This window comes from Ascaphus truei, chromosome 20, assembly GCF_040206685.1.
Source record: "Ascaphus truei isolate aAscTru1 chromosome 20, aAscTru1.hap1, whole genome shotgun sequence".
Classification (NCBI taxonomy): Eukaryota; Metazoa; Chordata; class Amphibia; order Anura; family Ascaphidae; genus Ascaphus; species Ascaphus truei.
Window position 1 is genome coordinate 7,953,910 of NC_134502.1, and position 18,836 is coordinate 7,972,745.

Genomic DNA, 18,836 nt, shown 5'->3' on the forward strand with positions numbered 1-18,836 from the left:
AGCAGCTCTATACACACACACACACACACACACACACAACACAGCAGCTCTATACACACACACACACAACACAGCAGCTCTATACAGACACACACACAACACAGCAGCTCTATACACACACACACACACACACACACACAACACAGCAGCTCTATACACACACACACACACACAACACAGCAGCTCTATACACACACACAACACAGCAGCTCTATACACACACACACACACCCTCTGTCCGCCCCCCTCCCCTCCCCCCTCACGTGCGCCGTCCTGCACTGGCTCCGGACGGGAAGCGCGGCCCTCCTACCCCAGCCGCTCCCTTACCTCCCCGGCGCTACCACCCGCTCAGGTAAGTCACTGTGCGTCCCGCCTCAGCCTCAGGCCCACTGCGCGTCCCGCCTCAGCCTCAGGCCCACTGCGCATGCCGCCTCAGCCTCAGGCCCACTGTGCGTCCCGCCTCAGCCTCAGGCCCACACACACAGGGCGCTTCCTACCGCCGCTCAGCCAGACGCCACATCGAGCGGGCGCCGGGGGGGGGGGGGGAGCGCGAGTCTTAGGCCCACACAGGGCGCTTGCTTCCTACCGCCGCTCAGCCGGACGCCACATCGAGCGGGCGCCGGGGGGGGGGGGACGCGAGTCTTAGGCCCACACAGGGTGCTTCCTGCAGCCGCCTGCACGCCTCACTCAGCAGGACGGCACATCGGAGGACCAAGCGGGCGCCGGGGGGGGGGTGGGAGCGCGAGTCACAGGGAACGGGGGGGGGGAGTCACGGGGAACGGGGGGGGAGTCACGGGGAACGGGGGGGGGGCCACCAGCCAAACCAGCAGGGGGACGGACGCACGGAGGAGGGGGGGGAAATGCCCATACATAAATTATGACAATACATATGCCCACTGCTCTCCACCCCCCCCCCCACTCCCCTTTCCCCCCCCCCCGCTCCCCTTTCCCCCCCCCCGCTCCCCTTTCCCCCCCCCCGCTCCCCTTTCTCTCCCCCCCGCTCCCCTTTCTCCCCCCCCGCTCCCCTTTCTCCCCCCCCGCTCCCCTTTCTCCCCCCCCGCTCCCCTTTCTCCCCCCCCTGCTCCCCTTTCTCCCCCCCTGCTCCCCTTTCTCCCCCCCCTGCTCCCCTTTCTCCCCCCCCTGCTCCCCTTTCTCCCCCCCCGCTCCCCTTTCTCCCCCCCCCCGCTCCCCTTTCTCCCCCCCCCGCTCCCCTTTCTCCCCCCCCCGCTCCCCTTTTTCCCCCCCCCGCTCCCCTTTCTCCCCCCCCGCTCCCCTTTCTCCCCCCCCGCTCCCCTTTTCTCCCCCCCCGCTCCCCTTTCTCCCACCTCCGCTCCCCTTTCTCCCCCCCCCCCCGCTCCCCTTTCTCCCCCCCCTCCCCTTTCTCCCCCCCCTCCCCTTTCTCCCCCCCCCCGCTCCCCTTTCTCCCCCCACCGCTCCCCTTTCTCCCCCCACCGCTCCCCTTTCTCCCCCCCCGCTCCCCTTTCTCCCCCCCCCGCTCCCCTTTCTCCCCCCCCCGCTCCCCTTTCTCCCCCCCCCCCGCTCCCCTTTCTCCCCCCCCCCCGAAACCTTTACAACAAATACTCACCTATTGTTCCACGAGTTATAAATAATACTACCTATTACGCATTTACATCCCGGGCAACGCCGGGTCTCCCAGCTAGTAATTTATAAAGAAGGGCGACTCCCGGGTGGCTTCGTTTTTTGCAGAATTGACAGCGTACTCTGCCCAAGGAAGGAGTTGAGCCCAATCATCCTGGGAATCGGATATGAAACATCTCAGGTATTTTTCCAGGGATTGATTGATTCTCTCTGTTTGTCCATTGGACTGTGGATGATAGGCGGAAGAGAAGGAAGAAGAGATGCCCAATCTCTTGGTGAAAGTTCTCCAGAATTTGGATATGAATTGAGAACCACTGTCAGAAACAATGGATGAAGGAATCCCATGAATCCGGAAAATCTGCTCCGTAAAGATATCAGCAAGGGCAGGGGAGGTGGGTAATCCTTTAAGTGGAATAAAATGGGACATCTTCGAGAACCTGTCCACGACCACCAAGATAGTGTTCATTCCTCTTGACCTGGGCAACTCCACGATGAAGTCCATCGAAATGTGGGACCAGGGGCAGTCGGGAACTGGAAGAGGTAACAGAAAACCATGGGTCTTTTGACGGAGAATCTTCCTTTGAGCGCACGTGGGGCAGGCGCGGGTAAACTCCAGAATATCTTGAGACATCCTTGGCCACCAGAAATTCCGACGAATGAGATCAGTAGTCTTCTTAAAACCTGGATGACCTGCAGATTAGAGGAGTGACCCCAAGACAGGACCTCTGGTACAAATTTGGAAGGTACGAAAAGTTTGTTGTTGGCAACGACCAAGTCCTTGGGAATGCGTCTCTGGGAGTGCAAAATCTTGTCAAGATTCTTGAAAGAAGACGTGGCAAGAATCCTCTCTTGTGGAAGGATAGTCTCCAAAGGTTCCTCTGGTCTCTCTTCAGAAGAATGTATTCGGGAGAGTGCGTCTGCCTTTACGTTCTTGGTCTGAGGAAAGGTGAAAATCGAATGGAGAAAAAAAGAGCCCAACGAGCCTGTCGAGCGTTTTCTATGTAAAGAAGGTTCTTGTGGTCCGTGAGAATAGTAAACGGCTCTTTCGACCCTTCCAGCAGGTGTCTCCACAATTCAAGAGCCATCTTCACGGACAGAAGTTCCCTGTTACCCACGTCATAGTTCCTCTCGGCGGATGAGAATTTCTTGGAAAAATATGCACAGGGATGTAACTTATCTTGAGGCGTAGGTCTCTGAGAAAGAACGGCTCCAGTGTCGCAATCAGAAGCGTCAACCTCCAGGATGAAGGGAAGTTCAATGTTGGGATGACGGAGAATAGGTGCGGATATAAAAGCTTCTTTGAGTGTCTCGAAGAAGGCAGAGATGGCCTCGGATGACCAAGCAGAAGGATCAGCTCCTTTTTTGGTGAGCACAGTGAGGGGTGCCACAATGGTAGAAAAACTCCGTATAAACTTACGATAGTAATTAGCAAACCCTAAAAAACGTGTGGCCTTGAGAGAATTGGGTCTTGGCCATTCAGTGACTGCTTGAATTTACCGGAGTCCATCATAAACCCCTCATCGGAAATGATGCACCCCAGGAACGGAGTAGAGGTCTGATGAAAGGTGCACTTCTCCAGTTTGGCGTACAAATGGTGTTCACGGAGATGGGAAAGGATGTAGGAGGTGTGGCGTATATGGTCCTGGAGATCTTTGGAAAAAATCAGGATATCATCCAAGTATATTATAACAAAAATATTGAGTACCTTACGAAAGACGTCGTTGATGAAATCCTGGAAGACAGCGGGAGCATTACATAAGCCGAAAGGCATTACAAGGTACTCGTAGTGTCCACTACGTGTGTTGAAGGCCGTTTTCCATTCATCCCCCTTCCTGATGCGCACCAGGTTATAGGCACCACGTAGATCCAACTTGGAAAAAATCTTGGCCCCCTGTAATTTATCGAACAGTTCGGTAATAAGGGGAAGGGGGTAACAATTTTTAATAGTTATGTGGTTCAAACCCATGTAATCGCTGCAAGGCCTCAACGACCCATCCTTTTTCTTGACGAAGAAAAACCCAGCCCCTGCTGGGGAATTGGAGTGACGAATAAAGCCTTTCTTGAGATTCTCCTGGATATATTCATCCATAGCGTGAGATTCTGGTAACGACAAGGGGTAGGTCTTGGACTTGGGTAGGGAGTTACCTGGAACCAGATCGATCGGACAATCGTAAGTCCTGTGTGGCGGCAAAAGGTCTGACTGTACCTTATTAAAAACGTCCCGGAATTGGAGGTAAACAGAAGGTAGAATAACTTCGGGAACAGAGGTATTGGCCAGCAGTTGATGAGTCTCGCCTGACCTCGGCCTCCAGGTGATGGGAGCAGAGGAAGTCCAGTCAATGAGAGGATTGTTAAGCTGTAGTCAAGGAAGACCAAGGGTGATGGGTATCTCAGGAGCGTGAATGGCATCGAGAACTAAGATCTCCTTGTGCAGATGTGAGGACAGAAGCAAGGGGGCCGTCTCTAAGGAGATGTGTGCCGGGGTAAGAGGACATCCATCGATACCGACGAGTGCGATGGGAACCTTCTTCCTCACGAGCGGTATGCGGTTTAACCTGGCGAATTCAAGGTCCACAAAGTTTCCTCCAGTTCCTGAGTCAATGAAAGCGGCGGTAGAAGTCTTGAACTTATCGCCTGAAAATGTAAGTTTCTTAGGGAGTTCACCTTTATGAAGGGGACGTGGAGACATTACACCCAGAGAGAGTCCCTCTGTACTCACTGGGTGTTCCCGTTTCCCGGACGCAGTGGACACTCCCGAACCAGATGCTCCATGGATCCGCAGTAGGAACACAATCCCCCGGCGTGGCGGAACTGCCGTATCGGTGTGTGGATGCGTTGTACCCCCAATTGCATTGGCTCTGGCAACTCCAGTGTAGGACGAAGAGGTGTGGTAGCACTTGGGGGAGCAGGAGTGCTGCTGGGAGTACTGGAGAACGGAACTTGAAAGTTATGGAAGCGAGTGCGCTGACGCTCTGAGCGGCGTACCTGGATACGTTGATCCACTCGGACGGCCAAATCAATGAGGACTTCCAATTGATCCGCCCTGGATAGGCGAGAGAGTTCATCCTTGATGGGATCTGCCAGGCCTTGCCAGAATACGGAGACAAGAGCCTCTTGTCCCCAGTTAGTCTCGGCTGCTAGATTCCTGAGTGATCTGGAGAAGAGAAACAGATGCCATCTCCCGACGAGCGGGGGAATCGAATACTTGTTGGAACTCGGCTTTAAATGCCGGGTAATCTTGGGTAAGGTCAGAACGTCGCTCCCAAACCGGGGAAGCCCAAGCCAGGGCGCTGCCAGTGAGGAGGTTATAAATGTAGGCTACCTTCTTGCGACCGGAATTGTAGAGATGGGGGGCCATTTCAAACTGCACCTCACACTGGTTTAGGAAACCCCTACATTCTTGCAGTTCACCTGCATAAGGCTTGGGGGGAGGAATCCTTACATCGGACCTGCTAACTGCGCTTGCGGAGTGGGGGCTTACATCTGGCAAGGTCGCGGTCGGTACTCGGTCTGAGTACCGCAGACCTGGCGTGTAAGTGCCACAATTTGATCCGCCATGGCCTGGTTTTGCTGAAGCAGATTGGAGAGAAACTGTTGAAGTTCGGTCTGGTCTGCGTCTTGTGGTATCGACATAATGTTACGCCGGTGCTGCCCGCAGACCAGACCCGTCCCCTGAGCTGAAGGGGGAAGTGGTAATACATGCACCTGCAGCAAAGGGAGCGTGTCCGGAGTGTGGTATAAAGTGTTCCCAGGCCAGGTGTAGTAAGGTAGACAATACTTTCCAGTACCGGTTGTAGAGATAGAGTGAAGAATGCCTTGCCGAGGTCAGGGAGTGGAGAGCAGAGATAGGTCGTAGTCCAAGCCATGTTCAAGGGGTTACCAGAGTGAGCGTTGTCCAAGGAGTGCCGAGATCGAGAGCCAGAGGGGGTAGTCGTACATGGAAAATACTGTCCTGCGCTTCGGCTATCTGTAAGGCACCTATGGTGTCAAGCCGTCAATTAGCTGATAAGGAGGGAGCTGTTTACGGCCACTGGGTAACCCGGAGTAGGGGGGAAAATGTAAACCCTTACCTATAAAGTATCTCCGGTCTGGGACCTGCTCTCCTCCGCAGTATGTGCGTGCAGCCTTCAGTGGTAATCAGGAGATGAAAGGAAGGAATCCGGCGCCACTGTGCATGACAGACTGTAGAAACTCCCGGATGATCTTCAAAGAAACTTTATTGCACTATACACATAGGGCTACACCACGATCTCCCCCTCTACGCATTTCACCCTCTCAGATAGGGCTTCGTCTCAGAGGGTAGTCGTACAAGCTGCATCAGAACCTGTGAAAACACTGAGAGAATCCAGAAGTACTTCCATACAGAGACTATGTCGAGCAAAGACTGAGAGCAGAGAGGAGCTAGATAAAGCTGGAAGGTCCAATTAGGAACGGAGGCGGGACAGGAAGAGCTACAGGGAGACACTGCAGATTGGTGCAGGCATAACAGGCCAGGTGAGTCTTGTTGGTAACCTGAGTATGCCCGTGCGGTGTGCGGGGGCGGAGCCTGAGGTCTGGGGGACGGGAAGAAGAGTGTGCAGAATGAGCGTGCTCCGTAACGCGTATACGCTCGTGGACCAAGCCAGTGGATGGTGCAGGTGTGCGCGCGCGAGGGCGTGGGTGCGCCCGGCGCTGAGCAGAGGAATCGCCGAGGGAAGTGATCCTGCGACGGCGGCAAGGGTGGGGAGCCGCGGAGGCCGGTAAGGCAGGATTGTTTTGTGTGTCCAGGGACTCCCTGAGGGGAGAGAGTGCTCTGTGTGGGGAGCGCGGAGAACGCTGATGCCTGACACAAAGTCTTTACATGCCTGTAGTCATCGCTGTCCATTGACTGGATTGCCTTGAAGGTCTACAGGGCTATCTCCGACAATAGCAATGACAACTGCAAAACCCAGTCCCATTCTGGTATACGGAACTGGCGACACTGGTCCTCAAATGCCTTGAGGTACCCCTTGATTTTATCTGTGCCACCCACATACTTGCCAAACCTGTGGCGGGACGCCTTTGGCCGGGGAGGTTGGTTAGAAGTCTGCTGGGGTCGGGGGGCTGTAACACGTGAGACGTTTTCATTAACTGCAACCGCTGTTCAGAGGTAAGTCCCACTCCCCACTGGGCGAGAAGTGTGGTGATCCCTGTATCTGGGAGACCGCAGGCCACAGGGGCTACCACGGCTTCCCTCCCAGCATCATGCTCACCATATGCTTCCTCATCATCCCCGCTCTTCTCCTCCTCCTCTGCCTCCACTACCTCTGGGGCTGGATTAATCTCCGGTACCCTGGCTGGGCTAGTGGTCCCTGCAACTGCAGGTGAGGCTGTAACCGCCTCAGGTGAAACTATACTTGCTTCATGCCTCTCGAGATCCTCCTCCAGCAGTGTCTTTGCCCGACCGTTGGTCGTTAGTCCATAACTCTCACACCGGGCGACAATACGTGAACGGTCCCAGGTTCAATAGCGACCTGACCTGCTGTCCATCTTTGCCCTGTGGCACTAAACTAAGTGACAGAGAGAACCTGCACTTTTTCTGCTTTGTGTAAAGTCTGTAAGTCACTACTTGTTGTCTCGAGGGAGACTCCAGGAGCGGGTAGGACCTCGGTGGCCAGAACAACGGGAGCAGGCAAAGATTGTTGGGGTCACAGGCTGAAGTAGATGGCAAGTGGCAAGCAGGATCGTCGTGGGCATGCAGAGGTCGATGGCAGGCAGCAAGCAGGATCGTCGTGGCACATGCAGAGGTTCAGCAACAGGAATGCAGCAGCAGGACAGGGGAGCAGGAACTGGGCAGGGGAGCAGGAACTGAGACTACGGAGCAGGGACATGTCTGGGACTTGCTAGCAGGAAACAGATTAGGGCAATCTAGTTAAATGGCAAGGGCCTTTAATATGAACAGGACTCCAATACAGAACAGGACTGGTACAGAAACAGATACAGGAACAGGCTGCGGCAGAAGCATACTGTAGGCATGGAGTCTGACACTAAGCAAAGGCAATGCACCAAACAGGAAGCAGGAACTATAAGCACAGAGAACAGGAGCAACAAGAGGAGACAGATACACCAATCACAGAGCAGACAGAAAGCAGCAGCACACCCGGTGGACAAGGAAAGGAACTATGGCTAGGAGCAGGATGTCTAGGAGACCCTGACACTTGTTTTGAGAGCTCGCAATCTACGAGTTTCTCTTTGTTAGAAGACCCCTCAGGATTTTGAAACATAAAGCTCAATGATCCCACACGCTGCCACCAGTAAATAAGCCTCTCCCGTGACACGACAACTTCGGACCCCAAATACCTAGGCATAGTGTGACAACACTTTCTCCGCAAACACCCCCTTGAAACTCATATGCTAGCAATCCCTGCTCGCTGGCACCCCTGGAAAGGCAAAAACACATCAATTCTTTATTAACGCTCATTTCAGTTTATGCATTGCACAGTACTGGGCTTAAGAGCTGACTCTTCTTGAACCCTTATTACGGATCAGGGGTAATCAAACGGGCTTAAACCTTTATTTGAGAGCCTGGTTATCCCCTACCGTCACACCATGCAGTATTAGGGACGCTCTCACCCACCTCCTGCAGTATTAGGAGACGTTCTCGCCCATCCCCTGCAGTAATAGGGACGCTCTAACCCACCCCCAGCAGTATTAGGGACGCTCTCACCCACCTCCTGCAGTATAAGGAGACGTTCTCGCCCATCCCCTGCAGTAATAGGGACGCTCTAACCCACCCCCAGCAGTATTAGGGATGCTGTAACCCACCTCCTGCAGTATTAGGAGACGTTCTTGCCCATCCCCTGCAGTATTAGGGACGATCCAACCCGCCACCGGCAGTATTAGGGACACTCTCACCCACCTCCTGCAGAATTAGGGACACTCACCCATCTCCTGCAGTATTAGGGACGCTCTTACCCACCCTCTGCTGTATTAGGGATGCTCTAACCCACCCCCTGCAGTATTAGGGACGCTCTCACCCACCCTCTGCAGTATTAGGGACGCTCTCACCCATCCCCTGCAGTATTAGGGCAGCTCTCACCTTCCCCCTGCAGTATTAGGAACGCTCTAACCCACCCCCTGCAGTATTAGGGACGCTCTCAACCAATTCCTGCAGTATTAGGGATGCTCTCACCCATCCCCTACAGTATTAGGAACGCTCTAACCCGCCCCTGGCAAAATTAGGATCGCTCTCACTCACCTCCTGCAGTATTAGGGACACTCTCACCCACCCCCTGCAGTATTAGGGATGCTCTCACCCATCCCCTGCAGTATTAGGGAACCTCTGACCACCCTCCTGCAGTATTAGGGACGCTCTGACCACCCTCCTGCAGTATTAGGGACGCTCTGACCACCCTCCTGCAGTATTAGGGACGCTCTGACCACCCCCCTGCAGTATTAGGGACGCTCTCACCCACCCCCTGCAGTATTAGGGATGCTCTCACCCACCCCCTGCAGTATTAGGGACGCTCTCACCCACCTCCTGCAGTATTAGGGACGCTCTCATCCATGAAGTGGCCTTTATAGTTGCTACGAAACTAGTTGGAATTATACTTTTATTGATCTACTAGTACCCTTAGTATTCTATCACTTTGCTGGTTAAGTGAAGCTGGCGTGGGAGCCGCAGAGCTGACCCTGATCGGTGAGACTGTCCCTCTACCAGCTACTCCTAAACGGAGCTTGGGACTTATCTACCTGGATTACGTGGAAGCCTAAAGGGAACCCTCCGCTTCCCATGAGCCCAGCAGATGAAAGCACAGCCTGATATGACTGCAGATTCCTGACACTGGGTGATCCGCTGCAGCCTTCTCCTGTGTCCTGATACCTGAGTGGTAACAACTGTCATAGTTACAGTTACATGCCTGTTTTACCTTTATCTGATGTACGCAGAACCTTGAATTACTTTTTAATATAAATTGTTCATTCTTACTTCACCATGAGCGTTGTGAGCTGTTTTGTGTTTTGTTTTGTCCAGATTCAGGGTCTTGGACCACCCTATCACAGCAGCAGACGCTCCTTATTGGTAACCTAGTTACTTATACTCACTTGGGTATTAAGTGGTTAATGCACTTTATTTCAATTCACTCTGTTTATTCATTATAGTTGAGCACTTGTATTGGGTTTTTCTTTTGCTCTCATCCATACGCTGCAGTACTAGAGACGCTCTCACCCACCCCTGCAGTATTAGGGATGCTCTAACCCACCCCCTGCAGTATTAGGGATGCTCTAACCCACCCCCTGCAGTATTAGGGACGCTCTAACCCACCCCCTGCAGTATTAGAGACGCTCTCACCCACCCCCTGCAGTATTAGGACCGCTCTAACCCACCCCCTGCAGTATTAGGGACGCTCTCACCCATCCCCTGCAGTATTAGGGACGCTCTCACCCATCCCCTGCAGTATTAGGGACGCTCTCACCCACCTCCTGCAGTATTAGGGACGCTCTCATCCACCTCCTGCAGTATTAGGGACGCTCTCACCCATCCCCTGCAGTATTAGGGACGCTCTCACCCATCCCCTGCAATATTAGGGGCGCTCTCACCCATCCCCTGCAGTATTAGGGACGCTCTCACCCATCCCCTGCAGTATTAGGGACGTTCTCACCCACCCCCTGCAGTATTAGGGATGCTCTCACCCATCCCCTGCAGTATTAGGGACGCTCTCACCCATCCCCTGCAGTATTAGGGACGCTCTCACCCACCCCCTGCAGTATTAGGGACGCTCTCACCCACCCCCTGCAGTATTAGGGACGCTCTCACCCATCCCCTGCAGTATTAGGGACGCTCTCACCCATCCCCTGCCGTATTAGGGACGCTCTCACCCATCCCCTGCAGTATGAGGGACGCTCTCACCCATCCCCTGCAGTATTAGGGACGCTCTCACCCATCCCCTGCAGTATTAGGGACGCTCTTACACATACCCTGCAGTATTAGGGACGCTCTCACCCATCCCCTGCCGTATTAGGGACGCTCTCACCCATCCCCTGCAGTATTAGGGACGCTCTTACACATACCCTGCAGTATTAGGGATGCTCTATCCCACCCCCTGCAGTATTAGGGACGCTCTCACCCATCCCCTGCAGTATTAGGGACGCTCTTACCCATCCCCTGCAGTATTAGGGATGCTCTATCCCACCCCCTGCAGTATTAGGGACACTCTCACCCACCCCCTGCAGTATTAGGGACGCTCTCACCCATCCCCTGCAGTATTAGGGACGCTCTCACCCACCTCCTGCAGTATTAGGGACGCTCTCACCCATCCCCTGCAGTATTAGGAACGCTCTCACCCATACCCTGCAGTATTAGGGACGCTCTCACCCATCCCCTGCAGTATTAGGGACGCTCTCACCCACCTCCTGCAGTATTAGGGACGCTCTCACCCACGTCCTGCAGTATTAGGGACACTCTCACCCATCCCCTGCAGTATTAGGGACGCTCTAACCCACCTCCTGCAGTATTAGGGAAGCTTTCACCCATCTCCTGCAGTATTAGGGACACTCTCACCCATCCCCTGCAGTAATAGGGACGCTCTCACCCACCTCCTGCAGTATTAGGGACGCTCTAACCCACCTCCTGCAGTATTAGGGACGCTCTAACCCACCTCTTGCAGTATTAGGGATACTCTCACTCACCCCCTGCAGTATTACGGATACTCTCACCCACCTCCTGCAGTATTAGGGACGCTCCCACCCTCCCCCTGCAGTATTAGGGACGCTCTCACCCACCCCCTGCAGTGTTAGGGACGCTCTCACCCACCCCCTGCAGTATTAGGGACGCTCTTACCCACCTCCTGCAGTATTAGGGACGCTCTCACCCACCCCCTGCAGTATTAGGGACGCTCTCACCCATCCCCTGCAGTATTAGGGAAGCTTTCACCCATCTCCTGCAGTATTAGGGACACTCTCACCCATCCCCTGCAGTATTAGGGACGCTCTCACCCACCTCCTGCAGTATTAGGGACGCTCTCACCCACCTCCTGCAGTATTAGGGATGCTCTCACCCACCCCCTGCAGTATTAGGGACACTCTCACCCATCCCCTGCAGTATTAGGGACGCTCTCACCCATCCCCTGCAGTATTAGGGACGCTCTCACCCACCCCCTGCAGTATTATGGACGCTCTCACCAATCCCCTGCAGTATTAGGACCGCTCTCACCCATCCCCTACAGTATTAGGGACGCTCTAACCCACCTCCTGCAGTATTAGGGACGCTCTCACCCATCCCCTGCAGTATTAGTTACACTCTCACCCATCCCCTGCAGTATTAGAGACGCTCTAACCCACCTCTTCCAGTATTACGGATACTCTCACCCATCCCCTGCAGTATTAGGGACGCTCTAACCCACCTCCTGCAGTATTAGGGATGCTCCCACCCTCCCCCTGCAGTATTAGGGACGCTCTCACCCACCTCCTGCAGTATTAGGGACGCTCTCACCCACCCCCTGCAGTATTAGGGATGCTCTCACCCACCCCCTGCAGTATTATGGACTCTCTCACCCATCCCCTGCAGTATTAGGGAAACTCTCACCCACCCCCTGCAGTATTAGGGACGCTCTCACCCACATCCTGCAATATTAGGGACGCTCTCACCCATCCCCTGTAGTATTAGGGACGCTCTCACCCATCCCCTGCAGTATTAGGGACGCTCTCACCCACATCCTGCAGTATTAGGGACGCTCCCACCCTCCCCCTGCAGTATTAGGGACGCTCTCACCCACCCCCTGCAGTATTAGAGACGCTCTCACCCACCTCCTGCAGTATTAGGGACGCTCTCACCCGCCCCCTGCAGTATTAGGGCCGCTCTCACCCATCCCCTGCAGTATTAGGGGCGCTCTCACCCATCCCCTGCAGTATTAGGGACGCTCTCACCCACATCCTGCAGTATTAGGGACGCTCCCACCCACCCCCTGCAGTATTAGGGACGCTCTCACCCACCTCCTGCAGTATTAGGGATGCTCTCACCCACCCCCTGCAGTATTAGGGACGCTCTCACCCGCCCCCTGCAGTATTAGGGACGCTCTCACCCACCCCCTGCAGTATTAGGGATGCTCTCACCCACCCCCTGCAGTATTAGGGCCGCTCTCACCCATCCCCTGCAGTATTAGGGGCGCTCTCACCCATCCCCTGCAGTATTAGGGACGCTCTCACCCACATCCTGCAGTATTAGGGACGCTCCCACCCATCCCCTGCAGTATTAGGGACGCTCTAACCCACCTCTTCCAGTATTAGGGATGCTCTCACCCACCCCCTGCAGTATTAGGGACGCTCTAACCCACCTCCTGCAGTATTAGGGACGCTCTCACCCACCCCCTGCAGTATTAGGGATGCTCTCACCCACCCCCTGCAGTATTATGGACTCTCTCACCCATCCCCTGCAGTATTAGGGAAACTCTCACCCACCCCCTGCAGTATTAGGGACGCTCTCACCCACATCCTGCAATATTAGGGACGCTCTCACCCATCCCCTGTAGTATTAGGGACGCTCTCACCCATCCCCTGCAGTATTAGGGACGCTCTCACCCACATCCTGCAGTATTAGGGACGCTCCCACCCTCCCCCTGCAGTATTAGGGACGCTCTCACCCACCCCCTGCAGTATTAGAGACGCTCTCACCCACCTCCTGCAGTATTAGGGACGCTCTCACCCGCCCCCTGCAGTATTAGGGCCGCTCTCACCCATCCCCTGCAGTATTAGGGGCGCTCTCACCCATCCCCTGCAGTATTAGGGACGCTCTCACCCACATCCTGCAGTATTAGGGACGCTCCCACCCACCCCCTGCAGTATTAGGGACGCTCTCACCCACCTCCTGCAGTATTAGGGATGCTCTCACCCACCCCCTGCAGTATTAGGGACGCTCTCACCCGCCCCCTGCAGTATTAGGGACGCTCTCACCCGTCCCTTGAAATATTAGGGATGCTCTCACCCGTGTACTGTGGGTGTGTAAATAACAAGCAGCGGTGCTGTGTGTGTGTAAATAACAAGCAAGCGGTACTGTGAGTGTGTAAATAACAAGCAGCGGTAGTGTGGGTGTGTAAATAACAAGCAGCGGTACTGTTTGTGTGTAAATAACAAGCAGCGGTACTGTGTGTGTGTAAATAACAAGCAGTAGTGCTGTGTGTGTGTAAATAACAAGCAGTAGTACTGTGTGTGTGTAAATAACAAGCACCACTACTGTGTGTGTGTGTAAATAATAAGCAATGGTACTGTGGGTGTGTAAAAAATAAGCAGCGGCACTGTGTGTGTGTAAATAACAAGCAGTGGTACTGTTTGTGTAAATAACAAGCAGCGTCACTGTGAGCGTGTAAATAACAAGCAGTGGTACTGTGGATGTGTAAATAACAAGCAGCGGTACAGTGGTGTGTAAATAACAAGCAGCGGTATTGTGGGTGTGTAAAAAAACGGCAGCCGCACTGTGTGTGTGTAAATAACAAGCAGTAGTACTGTGAGCGTGTAAATAACAAGCAGCGGTACTGTGTGCGTGTAAATAAAAAGCAGTTGTTCTCTGGGTGTGTAAATAACAAGCAGCTGTACTGTGGGTGTGTAAATAACAAGCAGCGGTACTGTGTGGGTGTGTAAAAAACAAGCAGCGGTACTGTGTGTGGGTGTGTAAATAACAAGCAGCGGTACTGTGTGTGTAAATAACAAGCAGCGGTTCTGTGGGTGTGTAAATAACAAGCAGCGGTACTGTGTGTGTGTAAATAACAAGTAAAAGGGATAAAGGGGAATGTTACAGGGCAGTAGAGGCTTTTCCCCTGATATCTCAGGAGATAATATACACATTAAATCATGGGACAGTAACCCCATTATTTCCTATGAACAGGACAGGTTTTATCCCTATGAAATGTAAATGTTTGGCAGATATCCCCACTACACATTATATGCTGCAGCATAACAAGAACGGCAGGAATCACTGCACACAGCAGAATAACAGGAATAGAATAAACGCTCATTGGGAGGTGACAAGATTAATAAGACTATCAGATATTATATTATTATCCCACGCGCCTTTAAAGCTGCCGTCCCACCTAGGGCCAAAATAACTCAGCGGCAGAGTTATATCCGGGGAACTGACACATCTCTTTACAGTATCACACACCTAGAAATATTGTGATAACATTTATTAAATGAGATGAGAGACGCGGTGAGATAAACACTTGTCTGACAAACATTCTCAGGGAGAAGCAGGAATATGTTATTCTGCATCATACAATTCTTATATTATAAAGCATTTCCATTTACTGACACAGCACAAACATATATATGTAATGGGTATACGCTCCTATATTACTTCTATATACGCTCGCTCCCAGAACAGGAACTAAACAAAGATTAAAGCAATCAGATATCCCCAGGACAGGTATGTGAGATAATATAAATATATAGGCATACCCCGCATTAACGTACGCAATGGGACCGGCGCATGTATATAAACAAAAATTTACTTAAAGTGAAGCACTAACTTTTTTCTACTTATCGATGCATGTACTGTACGGCAATCATCATATACGTGCATAACTGATGTAAATAACGCATTTGTAACAGGCTCTATAGTCTCCCCGCTTGCGCACAGCTTTGGTACAGGTAGGGAGCCGGTAATGCTGTTCAGGATGTGCTGACAGGCGCATGCGCGAGCTGCTGTTTGCCTATTGGGCGATATGTCCTTACTCACGTGTACTTAAAGTGAGTGTGCTTAAACCGGGGTATGCCTGTATATATACATAGCAAAGTGCTGAAGGGGCCCGTCTGGGGTAACTGATTAATATATGAGATATATTCCCCTTTTCTCTCCCTCGCTCACTGAATCCCTCCCAGTATATTCTTATTTCTGTGTACTATATTATATACTAGCTGATATACCCGGCGTTGCCCGGAGGCCGTGATGGGGGGCGTGAAAGGCAGGGGGGGGGGCGTGAAAGGCAGGGGGGGGGCGTGAAAGGCAGGGGGGGGGTGGGCGTGAAAGGAGGGGGGGCGTGAAAGGCAGGGGGGGCGTGAAAGGCAGGGGGGGTGTGAAAGGCAGGGGGGGCGTGAAAGGCAGAGGGTGGCGTGAAAGGAAGGGGGGGCGTGAAAGGCAGGGGGGGCGTGAAAGGCATGGGGGGTGTGTGAAAGGCAGGGGGGGGGCGTGAAAGGCAGGGGGGGGCGTGAAAGGCAGGGGGGGCGTGAAAGGCAGGGGTGGCGTGAAAGGCAGGGGGGGCGACACACACACACAGTGTGACACACACACACAGTGTCACACACACAGTGTCACACACACACAGTGTCACACACACACACACACAGTGACACACACACACGTCACCTAGAGCGACACACACGCGACACCTACCTCTACTTCCGGCCGCTGCCATCTCCTCACTCGGCGCCGCGAGGGAGGAAGGGGGTCCGCTGCCTGTTCCCCCGCCGGGGATGGAGATGAGCGGAGCGCCGGGAGGGAGAGGTGAGCGGAGGGAGGGAGAGGTGAGCGGAGGGAGTGAGACGTGAGCGGAGGGAGGGAGACGTGACCGGAGGGAGGGGAGAGATGAGCGCCGGGAGGGGAGAGATCCGGGAGGGGAGAGATGAGTGCCGGGAGGGGAGAGATCCGGGAGGGGAGAGATGAGCGCCGGGAGGGGAGAGATCCGGGAGGGGAGAGATGAGCGCCGGGAGGGAGGGAGAGATGAGCGCTGGACCTCTACTTCCGGCCGCCGCCATCTTCTGACTCGGCACCGCAAGGGAGGAAGGGGGTCCTCCCGGGCGCCGCCATCTTAGGCGCCACGAGGGAGGAAGGGGGTCCGCTGCCTGTTCCCTCGCCGGGGATGGAGATGAGCGGAGCGCCGGAAGGGAGAGGTGAGCTGAGGGAGGGAAAGGTGAGCGGAGGGAGGGAGACGTGAGCGGAGGGAGGGAGACGTGAGCGGAGGGAGGGGAGAGATACGGGAGGGGAGAGATGAGCGCCGGGAGGGGAGAGATCCGGGAGGGGAGAGATCCGGGAGGGGAGAGATGAGCACCGGAGAGAGAGGTAGGTGTGTGTGTGTGTGTGTGTGTGTGTGTGTGTGGCGCGAGCCGAGGGGGAAGAGAGTGGCAGTTGGGTGACGTCACATCCACCAATCTGATTGGCCAGAGGCTGAGGACCAATCAGATTCACCGCAGATAGCACTAACCATTCGATTTTATATATTAAGATACTATTTCTAGGGATTCCCCTGCTGGACTGGGATCAGTGTTCCTAGCTCCTGATTCTGACCCAGCCATTACCCCATACACAGAACGCAGCATGAAGAGGCTCAGTGAAGGTGGCAGTGACGGTGTGTAAGTGTCTGATCGGGTCAAACAGCTGATAAAAGGACAGCCGCCCAGCCTCATAGTCCAGGTATATTCGTAATCTCTGCGAGGGAGACTCGGGATATATCTGTGTATGTATTGAGTCATGTCTCACTGAATAATCATTATCACACATGTACAAACCCCAGGATTTCTTATTACGTCCTATGCGGGACTGACATCCTTTCCTTACTATACTGGGATAGGAAATCCCTACCCCCCTAACCCCTGATTCACTGATCTCCACTTCCCAGTAATGTTGTCCTGAGGAAAAACTACTGGTGCTTAAAACCTGATAAGACCCAAATCTCCCTGGTGTATTTGGGCGTAACTGGTTTCTTCCTGACCACGATGCAGTTTTCAGGTCACCTGATACAGATACATCATTAGCAGCTGTATTTACATCCAGTAATATGCCTGAAGCCTCCTGCACATAGAACCCGTTCTTTGCTATTAGATCAGTCACAATTTTAGCTAATCTCTGTAAGGTCAGTGAGATCAGAACCTCATCCAAATCCCCTACAGCAGGGACCTTATTACCCTCTCTCTCTCTGTCCTCATTATCTTCCTCCTCAGCATCACAGAAGTCAGCATTGTCTGATTCCCGTCCTTGTAAGACAGTTAATGGATCAGTGATGTTGCACAGCTCCTCAATGTGAAATATCTTCCTGGACAGCTCATCCTTCTTTATTTCCAGCTGCTGGATTAGATCAGAGACTCGGAGAGAAACCTGCTCTTCCCAACTGGTGATCTCACTCAGGACTCGCTTCTCTAGGACTTCCAGCTGTTCCTTGATGTCACTAATCAGGGTAATGACCCGGTCTATTACCCCAGCTGCTTTTTCTTGCGCTTCTCTCCTGTGTTCCTGCAGACTCTGGGCTCTTTTCTCAGTCTCCTCTCTCACTGAGGTCAGTTTCTCCAGAACATTTCTCAGTTTATCCTGCTTCTTCTCAGAGGCCTCATTCAGCGACTCCACCTGGTGTCCCCTGTGCTCCCCAAACACCCAGCAGGACACACAGATACAGGCAGCATCCTCAGTGCAGTAATACTCCAAGAGCTTCTTGTGGATGGGACATTTCCTGTTCTTTAAGGAAGTGGTTGGCTCAATTAAGACGTGTTCCACTGCTTTGTTGTGTTTCTTTAGGTGAATATCACACAGGGAGGCGTCACACTGCAGACAGGTTTTAGCAGCAGGTACAGAGGAGGTAACACAGTAAGTGCAGAAGATCACAGCCTCCTCCTGCTCTGGCTGAGTAGAAAGGAAACGCTCCGCTATGTTACACAGCTTCAGGTTCCTCTGCAGTGCAGGACGCCCCTGAAACTCTGCTCTGCATTCAGGACAGGTATAAAGTCCAGATCCCCCCTGGGAATCCCACACACTCCCAATACAGCCTTGGCAGAAGTTATGCCCACATCTCAGCGTTACAGGCTGTGTATAAATGCTCAGGCAGATGGGGCAGGTTAGCTCCTCTCTCAGACCAGCAGACGCCATGCTTGGAAGCAGCAACAGGAAACGAAACTTATATTCTCTTATTATTCAGCACACAGGGGGCGGGGAGTATGTTACTCAGACTTAATTATTAACACTGTAAGTTCCTGGCTGCAGTATACAATATGAGGAATACGAATAGTTAAATGAATATGTAGCATGTTACTTATCTCTGCTCACATGAGGTGTTTGGTGACATGGGACAGGTGTTGCACTTCAGCGGTTAAGTAACCTTTTAAGTCAGCTGTGTGTTTTACACCTCAGCATGTTCCTGCAGCACATGGGGACCCAGTAACAGTACTAGGAGCCGGAAGAGAGAGGCCTGGAGGAGGAAGCTGAGTGAGAGAGAGTGAGGTTACCAGCAGCATGTTCCTGCAGTACATGGGGACCCAGTAACAATACTAGGAGCCAGCAGAGAGATGCCTGGAGGAGGAAGCTGAGTGAG

The 18,836-nt window shown here is 53.4% G+C and overlaps 1 protein-coding gene across 1 annotated transcript; it reads right to left on the reverse strand.

Annotated features, from left to right (window-relative positions):
* Nucleotides 1–15,771: 15,771 nt before the first annotated feature.
* On the reverse strand, nucleotides 15,772–18,409 carry LOC142471300 (E3 ubiquitin/ISG15 ligase TRIM25-like). Its single transcript, XM_075578134.1, has one exon. It carries the CDS (start codon nucleotides 18,392–18,394, stop codon nucleotides 16,808–16,810), a length of 1,587 nt encoding a protein of 528 aa, XP_075434249.1. The 5' UTR covers nucleotides 18,395–18,409; the 3' UTR covers nucleotides 15,772–16,807.
* Between the last annotated feature and the right edge of the window lie 427 nt (nucleotides 18,410–18,836).

Excerpts from the sequence above, each read along its gene's own strand:
- LOC142471300 (XM_075578134.1), bottom strand. The coding sequence starts at position 18,394 with ATGGCGTCTGCTGGTCTGAGAGAGGAGCTAACCTGCCCCATCTGCCTG.